This window comes from Aythya marila (assembly GCF_965140915.1).
Source record: "Aythya marila genome assembly, chromosome: 5".
Lineage (NCBI taxonomy): Eukaryota > Metazoa > Chordata > Aves > Anseriformes > Anatidae > Aythya > Aythya marila.
Window position 1 is genome coordinate 33,281,107 of NC_139046.1, and position 15,316 is coordinate 33,296,422.

The window sequence follows — 15,316 nt, forward strand, 5'->3', positions numbered from 1 at the left end:
ATCCTTGCCATGCCACAGACATTCCAAGTGACTTTGCAATGTCTGAACTAAGGACAATAAGGTTTCCCTAATTTAAAGATAATAATATCATAAAACCAGTGCACCTTAAGGCTATATAAATATAGTAGACCGGATAAGCAGAACCTTTTCCACTTACCATCCCTGTTGCCAGGGCGAGGTGCCTCTTCTGTTGATCGCTCAGGATCCAGGGCATCCCGAGGAGCTGATCTTACTTGCACGCACTCAGCAGCAGAGGGAGCTGTTGCTTCCTTTTCAGCAGTCCTTCTTGCTGCCATCTTTTGTGCAAAGATGCTTTTTCTTCCAGATCCCACCTTCACCTGCAAACAAGGAAGCCATGTGTCACCATCTCAGACTCCCCCGCACACCTGGCACTAAAAAAATATGTAAATCTGATCCTAAAGACACCCTCGGATCAGACTTTGGGACACAACACAGGAGAAGCTGCTGGCAGCCACCTGCCCTTTTCTGTGCGTGTGCTGTTCCGTTTTTTAGCATACAATTTAATGCTAGGACAGAGAGACAAAACACCTGAATGTTTTTTCTACCTAGGGAGAGAAGATGATTAATTATAACTCAGACCAGGCAAGTACACCTAAAATATCACCAAACATAACAGTTCCAGCTTTCCTGCTGCTTGGAAACCCTGCATAGCTGAATACTTTGCATTTCTGAGGATAAATGGGGCTGTACTGTGCTCACCACATGCTTGGAACAGGCTTCTTATAAGGTGATTAGAGAGCAGCAGGGTGAAGAGATTTACACAGTAAGAAGTGGGCAAGTGGTGCTAAAATAATCCTGACTAAATTACTGTTCTGCCTGCCTAGGCGATGGAAGGGCAAGGCTCTGAACAGCTTTTGATACACGGGAAATCCAAAGAAGACTAAGAAAAAAAAAACACAAAACAACAAAAAAACCTCTTGCATGTCCCCAGTCCAGAGAAGGAGCTTAAAAGGCAATCTTAACATTTAGTAGCTACTGTGTACTCCTGCATCAGGTAAATAGAACTGGTAGGTTTAAAAATTACTACTTCCTCTCAAGAGAGCTGTCCTTCAAAATCAACCCTCTCTTCAAAGCAACCATAGCTATCAATCGCATTCCATTTCCCAGTATCTGACACTTACTCAGCTAGCAGCTTTTGCTACTACAACAACTACTCTGATGATAGCAGCCGTGGCTTCCAGCTTTACAGTCTCAGAACAAATTTTATGTCAAAATCTAAGAAGCTGCAAAAGATAATCTGAGCAACCGCATTCAAATGTCATTCCAGGAAGAATCAGGGGCAACTTAAGTACAGACTTACACAAACCTGATGGGCAAATTCACAGAAACTGTTTCTCAAAAAAAGCAAGGCAGAACACACTGTCTTACAACAGGGCAGATTTGATCCTTCTCACTAAAGTTAGCTGAAGGGGATTGCCTTTTCCTAAACTGAAAGAATTCCAGTGTTATTTAATTGCAGGGTATGGACTGCCTGTTTGATGGCAGTTTGGTAGGAGAATTTTCTCCTGTACCAAGAAGGCAATGCCAGAACGATGCTGAGCCAACTCCTTATCTCCAGCATGCAAAGTCACTTATTTGGAGCCCTACCAGTCACCAGGCACTGCACTTTGTTGTGGAGAAGACTTAATAGTTAATGAAGGTAGCAGAGAACAGTTGGTCCCACTCTTACCTCACTTTTTATCTCAGAACGGTGAAATGTCCTGGGAAATGGGTCTCCAGTAGGCACTGGCATGGTCACTTCTACTGCACTCGTGTCTCGCTCCTGCAGCAAAAAAAAATCCAGTGCTGTAGAAACCAGAAGAACAGCCCCACATGTTTATGCTATTTAGCTAAGAGTGGCCTAAACTCTCAGCTCTGCAGCTCACAAGCTTTCTGTTACGTAGCTGTCAGGCTCAGAACACCTTGTGCTTACTTGAAGCCAAGGTGAGGCTATCTTCCAACAGGCTGTGTTACCAAGCTCCACAAACCACCCGAAGATTCAGATGTAGGGAAACCTGGGCCAATGCAGAGCAGTAAGAACATCCCCTTCAGAGAATCCAGAACTTCACCCAAATCTACACTAGAGCACAAGCCTGTACGCATGCAGCATGATCTGTAGGCACTCTGGACTGAACAGCAGATTTAAACCCATGTTTAGCTGACAGCAAAAATATACCCAAAGAGGTTTTTTTTCCCCCAGGATGCTTCAGGACATTGGTCTACGCTGCTACAACTGCTTCATTACACTGCAGAAATAAAAAGCAGCAACAGAACCCTTCATCCCTGTGCAGTGCACAGTTCATAGCACTCAAAAACCACTGGACTATCAGGTGAAGGCTAGACATACAATGATTTTGCTGAAGACTGCTGTAATGTGTCGATCATGACTCTCAAGTCTTTCCTCTGGATCTTCATCCTCAAAGTGGACAGAGGCACTTTTGGACTTTTTTGGAGGACCAGGAGTTAGAGCTGGGAGAATATCAGGAAAATCTGTGGAGAGGAAATAAAAAAAACAGACAGATTACTCATGTATAACTACTACACAATAGGTATCAAACCAAACTCTCCCTAATAGCACCCATTATTGCTATGATGAGAAACAAACCAGATGAGGAAGCAGTAAGACAATTAAGAACCCTCCGTCTCTGACTTGCACTGGATAATGGAGAGCAACATGCTTAAGAATTTTATTATTTATGTATTGGCACCAAAGTTTTTTCAAAGAGGTGCATAAGCAGAAAAGGGTAATGAGGCCTGACTGCAAATCTTAAGGGAAGAAAGAAGGCTGTACAGAAACAACTGGTGTCCTTGCAGGTTGTGTTCAGGCACAGAAAAGCACAGTTCCACTGCCAGCTCCAACAGTGAGTGATTAGTATGATCACAAGCTAGCCAGTCAAGGCCTTCTTTTCACTCAAAACTGGGATCGCATTTCTTACCTAGAAGCAAGCTCTGAAAGATTTAAATTGTTGCTTTTAAGAAAGCACCTTGAGCTTCTGAGACTATAAGTGCATGAGAAGTGTTACTACTGGTGGAGGAAAACAAAACCACAAGAAGAAAGTTTATCAAAAGAGATCTGCCGGCTGAAGTTTGGAACTGCTAGCAGAGCTAAATCTCAGAGACAGTGAGAAGAGGGCCTGGATAGATGGCAAAGTAAGCACCCAGAGTCCAATGAATACACATCTCATTGCAAGAGGTATTTTCTGTGATTGGCAAGGTACCACAGACAGCTGATAAATGTGGATGAAGACAGTGTGTTGGAAAGGTGTTTCTACTGCACATAGTAATGTTGGACAAGTGCATTTTCAAACAAGGCCAAGAACAAATACTACAATGGGGATACATGCAGGAAAACAACAGCAAGTTCAAAGGGAAGAACTGAAAGGCAGAGAGAAGCCAAGCAATTCAGGGAGCCCCACAAGGGAAATTACCATCCAGCATCACCACATCCTTGCTGTCCTGCAGCGGGGGTCTCTCAGCATCTGTGCTCCCTTCCTCCCCCTTTCTCTTGTCTGCTTTCTTCACAATCTTCACTGCAGGTGAAGCTCTGGCTGCCAGGAACTGGTTTTGGAAGTGTATCAGGTCTGCCTCGGACTCGCCAGGCTTTGGTCTTGACAACATCCTGCCTTCTTGCTCCTGCAGGCCGGCCCTGTGTGGTGTTCACATGGAAGACGCGGAAAACAGGTTAGAGGACTGGTGTTCCTGGGGAAAACACGAGGGCAGCAAGCAAAAATTACACATTTCTGTCCTGCTCTGTTGTTTCTGTACAAACTGCAGCTCTTCAGGATCTACTTCAGGATCACCCCAGGATACAACTAGTTGTACCAGAGTCCCAGACAAACCGCTCACCTTGTTCTTCACTGCCAAACACCGTACCACTAGGCAAGCCAACACCTGCTCTAGCATCCAGCTGGGAGCAGAATGGCATCCTTCCAGCACAGAACTGGCCAACAAGTGTATCGCTGCCAGAATGCCAGCCACACGGCCTTGGATTTGCAAAGCCACAGAAGTACCTGTGCCAAGGCAGTAGGGCAGTATCAGCAAACAAGAACGTCAGAGGGGGAGGGACATGCACACCTCCTGCCTCCACCATACCCTCTTCTCAAGATCCTGCCACCAGCATCTGTCAGGATGCAAGACTCTGTCCATGTAGATTTTGGACAATACACTCACCGCTATCACTCCCTTTCTCTAATCTCCCAACAGAAGAAAAAAAAAAAGGTTTTCCTCTTTATCTCACCCTTCTTCTTCAGTTCTCTGTTTCACTGTCCTTTTACTGGCACAATTTATGCTATTCCCAAGCATTTTCCTTCACTGCTCAGACCAGTTTTCAGATGAGAGATGGGTGGTATTTATAAACACTTGTATCTCAGTCTATATCAGAGCTTACACGGAAAGAAACTCTTCCACCTCCCATCTACTGGCCATGAAAATACTTGCAAATACTACACCTCTCATTCCCACAGCCTGGGACCATCAATCTACTTCTCCCAGGCAGCGAGGGTTTGCAAATACCTAACACTTGAATTGAATTGCTGATCGGAACTAGTGCTGCAGACTTGACACCCTCCCATACCCAGCATTTTTAAATGCTTTGTACACATTTGATCTCTTCTACTTCTAACAGATGATCAGGACTCAATGATAATTTACTTTGAAGCTGGAAAGGGATGTAGATGTGGATTTTTAAAGCTTTGTTCATCTCCCATATGGACAGGCTGTATGCACGAGAAAATGCAAAGCTTTGAAGTGAATCTGTCAATTTCTGACCAAAACAAAGTTCAACCCCAGTGCAGAGACAGCCTGCCTTGAAACCAATGTTTTGTTTGTCTTACTCTGTTACCACCCTTTTCTGTGAAGTACGTGGGCAGATACCTTGCGGGAAGGATGCTAGAAGACACAGGAATTACACAAGTATTACCTCATGCAGTATTTATGGCCTACACTTGGAATATTTCTACCATTTTTAACGATCCCATTCTTGACCAATGCTGATTAGATATGATGCTGCTTGCTCCATCATCTCTAAAAGAAGAAGAGACCCAGGCACTTTCACAGTTCTGTGTTGTTCTTTGGTTTTGGTGATTTTCTCGTTCTTTTTTTTTTTTTTTTTAAATCAAGACCTTCATGTAAAATCAACAGCCAGACCAGATCAGCTGAAATACTTCTTCCTGCCCCTGCTTTTGTGCAAAAATTAGACTAAAACCATTCAGATTTAAGAGCTTTGTGCACCAATACAAGGTGGATTTTCAGAGGTTTTGAGTTTGCAGGGACTGCATTCACTGCAGCACTCAGTAATGAGGAAACAGGCCTCTTCATCCGATGCCAGCATCACGAGTTAGTTGCCGATTTCAGACATCTCAACACGCTGGCCTTAATGAAAGCTGTCAGCTCAAGAGTCCCAGAACAACAACTTCCATTTACACCAAGCCTACACATGGCATAGGCAGCAGCAAGGGGAGCTTCCTCGTACCCTCTGAACCATAAAACCCTCCCAATAGAGGAAAAAGATGCCCAGCCTCTCTGCCAGACAGCGTCAAGGATGTCTGTGGAACACGGCCACCATTGGGGGCAACTTCCCAGCATGAAGGTAGGGGAGGGGAGCACGCTGCTACCTTGCCTCGCACACCTGGGATGTCACTGTGACTCTGACTGATGCTGAGCAGGCAGAAACGCTCCCAGTTCCCCTCCAATTGCACAGCAAAAATTGCAGCTCCTGCAGACAGCTCCTTTTTTGTGCACTCCTAGCATACGCACACCTACTTGCGGTTTATTTATGGACCTTTCTGCCTCAACAGGGGCTCCAGTAGTCATACCTCAGTAGATAGGTCCCCCTTTCACATGCATAAGCAGCATCGCATGCATCAAAAGCCAAGTGTTTCATGCCCTGTCATCATGGGCTTCAAAGCCTGAGCGAGGGTGATGCTAGGATTAGCAGACACAAAACGCCTGGTTCTAAGCAAAGCGTGCTGCTAATCTTTCTGCGCTAAGCCCCTTCCACACACACCATTGTCTGAGTCTCTGCATATCACTTACATTATTCAAGAATATATGGGGCCTTGAGGCTGCCTTTAATTGCCTGGAGAATTGTCAGGCAGAAGCAGCCAACTTTGCAGTCACTGTCTAAAGAGATGGGACAGAAACGTGTCAGGAACCATTTCCTCAAAGTCGGTCCTTCCTCCATATGGATACGAAAGACACCCAAACAGCTACAGGGTGGTAATACGGAGGTGGGGCATTAGTCTGGCGTGAAAAATAGATAAAAAACTTCAATGTGTTCTTTCTATTTTCTGAGTCTAGAAATTTAATACAACCAAGGCCTTTGACTTGGACCTTCTGCAGTCTAATGCAGTCAAGAAGTTGTTTAAATACACATGGTACTTGCAGACAGACTGAGGTAAAAATAATTTACTTTGAAACAGTACCTCTTTCCATGCCTTCTGGAGGCTATCTAAGCACTTTAGCAACACTCACCTGGCCATCACAAAGAGCAATTCTTACCCATCAGCACCCAGAGAAAACACGTAAGACAAATAACAAACGGGACTGATCATCAGCACTGCCACCAGCACCACACAGCCTGGTTATCTTCAGTCTCACAACCTGCAATTTAAAAGCTACCTGCCCAAAAGCTGTCTGTCTACAGGGACCACCACCTAACCAACATCAACGGCCTGCCAGGGACACGTTGACCTAGGGATGCCTGCAAGGGATCAAAAATACAGTGAAAGGCCCATAAGCACCTATACACACCAGAACACTGTGATTGTTATGCAGATATGGGATCATCTGCCGGTGTATCCTCTGTCTGGACTAAGAATCTCAATAAATATCTTTCTGTTATGCTTTGGACTCATGGTTGGACTCATGGATATAGACTGTGGATATGGTTGCTTGAAAAGCCTGTCAGCGCTGCAGCTAGTTTAACAAACGTTGTCAGGACCAATGGGTAAAGTTGGCGTAAAAAAAGGTGCAAAAGGACAGACGGCGATGAAGTCTCTGAGTGCTTCAAGTGCAAAGACACGTTTTTGGATTACCCAACTTCAGCTCAAGTGTCACCCCGAGGAGGAAGGCTGGTTAGGGCAGTAGGGGCCTCCAGTCACAGCCTAACACATCACTGGTGTATCACAGAGGGTGGCACTTATGTTACAGACACACTGAGGTTTGTAATACTCCTGCAACACTCCCCTGAAGCAGCCCTTGAGCTCCGGAGGCACATGTTACTCCTCCCTGCCACCTCCCCTACCGAACATAGAACAGTACCCAAATCAAGTGCAGTTTTGTACGAGCAACACACCACGCTCCTGCCCAAGATGTGTAGTTGCCACCAGGCTACAGAAGACCACACTCGGTGCAATCCCCTGTCACAGCGACTTTTATTCTGCTCTAGGTCACCTGCATTTACTTGGCGTTGTTTCTCCTGCAGCAGCAGAGGCCCGCAGAGCCACAAAGCCGCACACCAGCCGCGAACTGGGCACGGGCTGGCCCTGAAGGCCCTTTCCAACCTTAATAACTTTCTGGGTCTGTGATTTTATGGCTCTATAGGCCGCAGGGCTGCGTACAAACAAGAAACCGCCTCAGGCTCCGAACAGATTCTGCAAGTTGCCAGCATTTCACCCCCGTCCTCAAGTCTCCAGCGTTATATTGGTTTATTAAAGCTGCCGAGTTTGAAATAAAAGAGAAAAGAGCTCCCAAGGGCCGCAGGCAGCGCCTCCCGGGCCGGCCGGTAACGCGCGGGGCCCCGCACCCGGCCCCGCCACCACTCACCTGCGCTCGGCCCGCACCGCTCGCCGCCAGCACTTCCGCTCCGCCCCGCAGCGGCTACTTCCGCCCGGTAGCGCTACTTCCGCCCGCACTTCTCCTCCACGGGGGGCGGCGCCATTTTGCCTCCCCTCAGTGCCCGTCCTTGGGGGTCTCACACGCACCTTGCCCTGCTCGGTGATGAGCTCAAATATTTCCCCCAAATTTTTCTTAGGTTGCACAGCACAAATGCGCGCTCCCCCAGGTGTAAATATAGGGCACCACCTCATAATAGTAACATATGCCTGCCAGTATTAAAACACATTTATGTAAATCTCTGATCTGCCCATTCTCTTTTATTAGAGGTTGTTGGTGTGCCTGAGACTATAGGTACTTCAGGAGGACGGATATATAAAGCTACATGAACAGAGCTATAATTTATTATTCATGCCTAATTATTCATGTATTATTCACATACACCAAGCTTTATTAAAGAATTCTGGAAAGCAGTCGTAACTTGCAGAAGCATTTATTTTAATAGTGGTCATTAGTTTTAGTGCTTAATCAACTTTGAGCTTTATTTTTATTTTTTTTTACCAGAGGTGAACTCAGTGGGCATGAGTAGGGATGCAGGTTGCAGCTCTTGGGCCAGGTGGTCCCCCTGTTTGAGAAGGACTCACCACAAGTGCCCCAATACCATAAGGAATGCAGTATGTTCCCATCTGCTGGATCTCATTAGGCTTTTTATTCCTTCAGAAAACTATGCTACTGGCAAAATTGCAGTCAGATTCAAGTTTGACACTTAATTCTCTATAGAAATTAAGATAAACCCTTACCCTGACAACAGTGGTCTCAACAACAATGTCTGTGAACCAGTTGTGATTAACTTGTACAAAATGGAACTTCTCAGTGAAAATACTGGGCAGAAAACATCTCCCTCAGCTGTCATCTGATGCTTTGTGCTATTCCTGAGATAGTAAGGTTGAAGATTGCGTTGCTTTAGATCATTAAATACTTCTTAAAGCAGAAACCAGCAAAATCATTTGAAGATGACCAACTAAGTAGCCAAGAGTGAGCCCAATTCTAGGCTTGTGGGTGGACAGTTTTCTACCTGGTTCTGGCACAGGTGTTTGAGCAGTTACCACTATTATGTCTGTGCTTATAGGTGACCCTAGCAGGAGGAATAAAATTACATTTGGAGATTCTCAGAAGAGAGCCTTAAGAGTGTTTGGAGTGCCTCCCTGGTGCTGCCATGCCAGACTGTGGTTCATCAGCTGGCAGAGCTCATCTTTGCACTCCTTAAAGGAACTGGAATCAAAGTCAAACCTAGTTCAATAATAGCAGTGACTGTTTAGAAATGTAAGGTCCAATTCTCCATTCCACTGAAATCAACTGTTAGCCCTACCCCCACCATCTGTCATTTAATTTTGTCATTCACAGATTCTGCTGGTTTGGGATGCAAGAAACACTTTGAAATAACTGTTCAGGTTTCTTGCAGTTAAGCCTCGAGAGCACCATTTTCTAGTCCCTTCTCCATGGAACCATCTGACACTGCTCTTGGCAACAGGAGTCCATGGCTACCACAAGAATGGCACCTGGAAGCAAGAAGTTTAATGTTCTATTTGGTGCCTTGTTGGCTTCTGCGCATTTTTGTGCTTGTGGGTCTGTTAAGGTTGTGTAGAGCTGCTTTAAAACCTATTGAAATCAATGGATTATGTCTCTGCCTGAGGCAAAAGGTGGAATTTGGATTTTAGTTTATTGTGCTGTTCATCTTTAGACCAGACAAGAGAGCATTGATTTTACAGAAGGATTTGGCAGATACATTGGTAGGAGTAGACCTTTTTCACTCTGAGGCTTTGCTGGCGCTAAACTTCTGAACAATTTGCCAGGACATTTGGGTTCTGTTACCTGGATAATAAGGCAGAAAAGCTTTAGCACTGGTTGCATTGGAATGTATTTCAGTTAAGTGTTGAGACTGTTTTAATTGTCTGACAACTGCTCATGAAGTTGACTTGTTCTGAATTCAGAGAATTTAATAACTATTTGTAAAATCACTTTGACCTTACCGACATTGTTAGTATAGAAATGAAGTAAATGAATTACTATACATCCAATTAAAAAAAATATATACCCTAAAGGTGTTACAGGATATTTGGTCCTATTTATCTTATACTGAATCAATTCAGCAAACTAGATAGCCTGAGACACGAAAGGGCATGTATGAGCTACAGTTCTTAGGGGTGATCCGCTTGTCATCTTTTTGTCTTAAGCCCAGGAAACATGTATATGATATACATAACCAGTTGCTAGCAGAATTTTGCTTTGCCTTAGTAGTTCTCTGATGATGATGATGATGATAATAATAATAATAATAAACATGTTAACTTTGTCTCTTGCTTTCTTCTGAAGTAAGCCTGCACCTTTCTGTAATACTTCTCATGTGAATGATCAGCACTGAACTTAAGAAAGCTAGCAAGTGTTGTCTGAGTTATATCTAATCTGAAACTAATCTGATGGCAAACAAGCGTAACTGGTCAATATCCACAGATGGTAATCCTATCCTGAGGGCGGTGTGGCATTTAAACTGAGCAGCCATAAGCATTTTTCCTCCCTGATTTCTCTCACACTGGCTGCACAAGTTCTACAGCCACACATGGTGATTCTTAGCAATGCATATGAAGCGAACAGATAATCTTTTTTTTTTTTTTTTTTTTTTTGACAGAAAGATATAAAAATATGCTCAAAATGTTTTTTATTTTAATTACTGCAAGACAGGAATACTTCCTGTCAACACTCCTGGAGTTTTATGTATCTTTTCTTCATTCTATTAATTATTTACCTTTTGTTTTAATAATACAGCTAAGGACACTATATATAGCTGATGCTCTATCAATAAATCATGCTTGTGCGTCTTCATATTTATCCTATAAATTATAAGTATCTACACACTTGCGGGGATCTGCTAAGCTCTTCTGGCAAGGAAATTCCCACCAGAGCATCTATAAGAGTCATTGGAGGTGAACTCAAATAATTCCTCACTTAAGGAGAGCCGTTTTATGATATTTTAAAAGCTCATCAGTCTTGTCACAGGCCCTGATGTTCTCCCTCACCCCCTGCTTCTTGCTTGCCACAAGCGAGTAGCTTCATGTGACTTTCTGGTGGATGTTTTTGATCTTCCAAAGCAGAGAAGCATAAGAGCCTACAACCAAATGCTTTCTCACTAGACTGTAAAATCCAGAGGATCAGAACAACAAAGACAATATGGCAGTGGCCTTAGTGGGATTAGAAGGTAAATCTGTAAATGCAACAATATTATCTGTGTTGCAGAGACGGAAAATATTTGGGTGAGTTGCCTAAGAAGGAAATGGCCACGGAGACAGATAATCCTAGAGTTTTGTTTCCAGAAGACAAAAACCGAAGTCAGTAACAGAGTAGGTAAAGAGCAGGGTGGTGAGAAGTACACAGGTTTGCTGGGGAATAGAGAACTGGTAATAATACGGGATAGGTCCAAGATACAAGTCCTTACGCATGTTCTTTGTAAAAAGGAGTTGAGACTGGTAGAACAAAGTGTTCCGTGGCACGTTGTCACCTGAGCTATAGGTTCAAATCTGCAAGGATTGGGCCTTGAACTTGAAAGGAACGGTAATATATCATGCCTCAAAGGAATAGTTGCACTGCACATTGACACCAATCTCTGCAGGAATCCGGTTGGAAGAGAAAAAGCCTGAACCAGAAGGCAGGGAAGTACACACAGCGGTGTCACACAAAGCACAGCAGGAGTCCCTGTGGTATTAAAAAAAATACACGTGTTCTTGAAGAAATGTGCATGCGCAAGAGCAGAACCAGATTGTGAGTAATCAATGGCAGCTTTCTCACTGGTGGGAGAACAGGGTAGGCAAACAGAGATGGAGCATAAGTCTGAATGTCCTGAGAGATCCATCTGCAGAGCTTTGGCTTTTTCTGCAGCTCTCTAGCCAACTTTTGGGGTGAGACCCTGGGATTCTGTGAGAAAAACACTTCAGGCTGCTGTGGATTCCTAGGACTAGGTAAAGCAGGAATATTTTAAATCAGACCTCTACTCACTCACCAATAAAAAGCACAGATCCATAATCAATGTAAATTGATTTAACCATGTAGTGAGGGGGAGAGGTTGCATGTTTTAAAAGCCCAAAACAACAGAGTATTTACTCATCTCTAGCAGTGCATCTGCCAAACATTATGTTGGTTCTTGACAGTTAGCATGGGATTTCCTCTTGGTTGTTTGTTTTATCAATTGTTTCTATAGAAATGCCATTTTTATCAGACTAGATGAAAATATCCTGAAATAAAACACATCTTCAGCAAATAAAGATATTTCTTGCTCAGTCTGTATAATGTATGCCTATCACACTGGGACTTCCTCACCGCATTACAACATCAAAATAAAATCCTTCTAAAAGAGAAATGACATACAGCTGAGACTCCAGAGGGCAGGCTGCTGTGGAAATTAGAAGGGGCAGTCAAGCAAATGCGTTTCTCAAGTCAGGTCTTTCAAACACTGCATCTGAAGAGTATTGCAGGTGAAAATCACTGTTTGCACAGATGGTGAATGCATCATCAATGACATTCACTGGTTCACAGAAGGCTTAAATGGAAATAGTCTCTGAGCTGACCCTGCCTGGCAATGCTCTCTGCCCCTAATATCACCAAGGGAAGCAGCATTTCTGAACTTCAGCTTCCCTGGGCTGAGGACAGTGTCTCTGATGGCTACTGCTGCTGGATCTGTCTGCCAAAATTTGAGCAATGTAGTGGATGCAATCAAGTCTACTGTCATAGATTTTAAAGGAAGCCTGTCAAAGTGCCTAAGCCTCATATTTCACACAATTTAAGACAGTTTAAAGCACTGGCTGTGCTCAGATGATTATCCTCTGTGGCAAATCTCCTGGAGAACTGGCTGTTTTGTTGGCAGTTTAGGATTTGTTCCTTTCTTCAGATTATTTCCTGATGTATCTTGTGGAAAACCTTATCCTTCTGCATCCCAGCAGGATGAGAGTGATGCATGCATGCTTCATCCAGATCCCACTTGTACCAGCAGAATGTGCACCAAAAGGAGTGCCCAGGGAGGCTCACTTTCCCCAAAATCCAGCTCTGGCACCTTGGGAACAGGAAAGGTGGCCTTTGCTATGCTCTCAGTTTGGGGAACTCAATATTCAGTGCGGATGCATGCTCAGCAGCTAGTTCATACTGCCTGTACACCCAAGCCTGAAGTATTTAATTGTCAATAGCTATGCTAATGCTGCTAGATCTGCCAAGAGTTTTTAACAGTGATGATCGTGTTGTCCTGATGATTTAAGTGATCTGGCAGAACTAACTGCAGTCACACAGAGTTGGGTTTTTGCCTTTGTCTTTGAAAATGTAAAGGGCTGCAGTGGCTGGCTCTGCCTTGTCTGTGTGAGGACTCACCCATGGAGTCTTATTAGGCCTGAGCTGGTTTCCCAGCTCCCCGGGGGTGACATGAAATGCTGTGCGTTCCCAGAGGAGCATGCTGGTGGTGTGCATTTCTACTTCTTGGGAGGAAAACACACAGCATTCACCAGCTGTCCAGGTAGGGAGAGACAGGCAGTGTGGTGATAACTATCTGAAAGGACTACCCAGCACAGTGGACGTGGTGTCTGGAAGAGGGGTTTTCTAAGGAAACAACCATGGTATCACATGGGATATTTAACACTTATATGTGGTACTGGTACTAAATCACTTCTGAACTTTTTTGAACCATGCATAGCACCAGGACAAGACTGTTCCCTCACTGGTGATACTTGGTGAGGGAAGCAAAATCATCAGAAGTAGGCTCCAGCTGCCTGCACTTCTCTACCAGGTTGATGTGGAAGCATTTTTCTAGAGTGCTCTCTTATGCTCTTTGTTTGCCTGACAACAAGTTCTCTTCAGTGTTTTGTGTTTGTTTATTATTATTTATTGTTATTATTTTCAAGGGCATTTATAGCTATTGTGATCTCTTGTGACAATTACCTTCATGAGGAGAGAAGAAGTCGATGGCTCCCAGAGGAAGGCCCGCAGGCAGAGAGCCCCCCTCCTGCTAGTGGCAAGCGGCACCACTAGCAACGCCAACACTTTGAAGCCCTTTTCTTCTGTGACACAGTTACAGGAGAAACAGCAGAGATCTCATGGTTGCACAATGTCACCGTGTTGGAGCACCGACTGCTCAGATGCATGTGAGCACCTTTTCATGTTGGTCTGTCACTGGGGTCCACGCATTTATTTAAAAGTCTGTTTGGCACTAGACAACAGCCCTGGGGGCTGGCAGGCTGCCTTCTGGAGACATACAGCAGCAGCGACTGCCCAGCTTTTTTCCCATGGGAAAATGCTGGGAACCCGCCAAATTATCGACTTGGCTCTGGGATGTCACTGCCCAGATGGCCGTTCTGCATCAGAAGGCGTGAGACACGGAGGTCAGTGCGTACATCTGGGCTTCTGGGTTTAACTTTGGAAAGAAGTTGGTCAAGCCATGTGATAGTTGGGTGTTTCCTGCTGAGAACCAGAGGCACCTATCTGCTCTTTCCCTGACCATGCACCCCCTGTTTTGGTGCTTGGAGCCACAGGTGAATATCCCGGCCTAGAGTTGCTCTGAGGCAGCTGTAGGTCCTTCGTGCTGCCTGCGGCCTGTTGTGTCCTGCCTAGGGCTGGGGGGAAAGTGTGTGACAGCTCTTGGTGACAGTGATTGGGACACAACTAGGGAAGGTTTGTCAGGACTCAAAGACTGAAAAAGCTGGGAAAGAACTTGTGGGTGATGGTGGTTGTCCAGGTGTTAGAAACAGCACCTCAGAAGGAGCAAGATAAGGGAAAGAGAACTAGACAACTGGTGCCAAATTTGAAAGGCGCAAGCTAGAGGAATAGATGAGAAGGGAGAACATTTCATTCTGAGGGGAAAAAGCAAATGTCAGTGCAAATTCTGTCGTATCTGCACAAGTCAGCAATGGTATTATTAAACCTAGATCTTGAGAGTGGACATCACTGCAAGCAGGAAAGAGATTGTGAGAGGCAGGGCAGAGACATCTGAGGGAATGGGAGGGAGGCAGTGCAGGAGAAAAGAGCCTGGGATGTAGAGATATACTGAGAAGTTAAGAGAAGATGGTGAACAGTGCCAGGAGGTGACCAGGGCAGGAGGTGACAAGGAATAAAAGGAGTTCTTTGCTCCTCTAGCGAGGGCCCTTGTCTTGGGCCTCACATCTCTATGGGTGACAGCCATGCTGTCCAGCCATGTTGTGTCCCCACAACCCACTAAATTTTGTCCATTAGCTATTAAAACCCAGGCTCCTCTGGACAACAGCAGTTGACAACAGGGGTAGCTACATACCGGGCATGGTACCAATGCCACCCAGCTCATTTCATGCTGGTAATTGGAAGGGCACCACACGACATCAGGCTGCTGGTTCATCCCACTGTGCTTCCTGGAACTGTGACCGTCACCCTGACAGCCATGGATATTATTTGAGTCAGAATGAGGCATCCTTTGTCAACATCACTATATTAGAGAATGCAAAGACTTTACAACCCAAGAGACAGTATTGCCTTTGTCCTCTTT

The 15,316-nt window shown here is 44.8% G+C and overlaps 1 protein-coding gene across 3 annotated transcripts in view; it reads right to left on the reverse strand.

The window, feature by feature from the left end:
- The window catches only part of RPAP1 (RNA polymerase II associated protein 1), a 41,576-nt gene extending 33,798 nt beyond the window's left edge, over positions 1–7,778 (reverse strand). Inside the window, exons 1-5 of one of the 3 annotated variants that reach the window (XM_082761826.1) lie at positions 7,765–7,778; positions 3,429–3,646; positions 2,348–2,490; positions 1,691–1,783; positions 158–338 (exon numbers count right to left, since the gene is read on the reverse strand). In XM_082761826.1, the coding sequence (XP_082617952.1) occupies positions 158–338; positions 1,691–1,783; positions 2,348–2,490; positions 3,429–3,618 (607 nt within the window). In that variant the 5' untranslated portion in view covers positions 3,619–3,646; positions 7,765–7,778. Of the gene's footprint in view, positions 1–157; positions 339–1,690; positions 1,784–2,347; positions 2,491–3,428; positions 3,647–6,033; positions 6,088–7,764 lie in introns of those variants that run through there. The other 2 variants (XM_082761825.1, XM_082761827.1) reach the window with 2 other exon arrangements.
- Between the last annotated feature and the right edge of the window lie 7,538 nt (positions 7,779–15,316).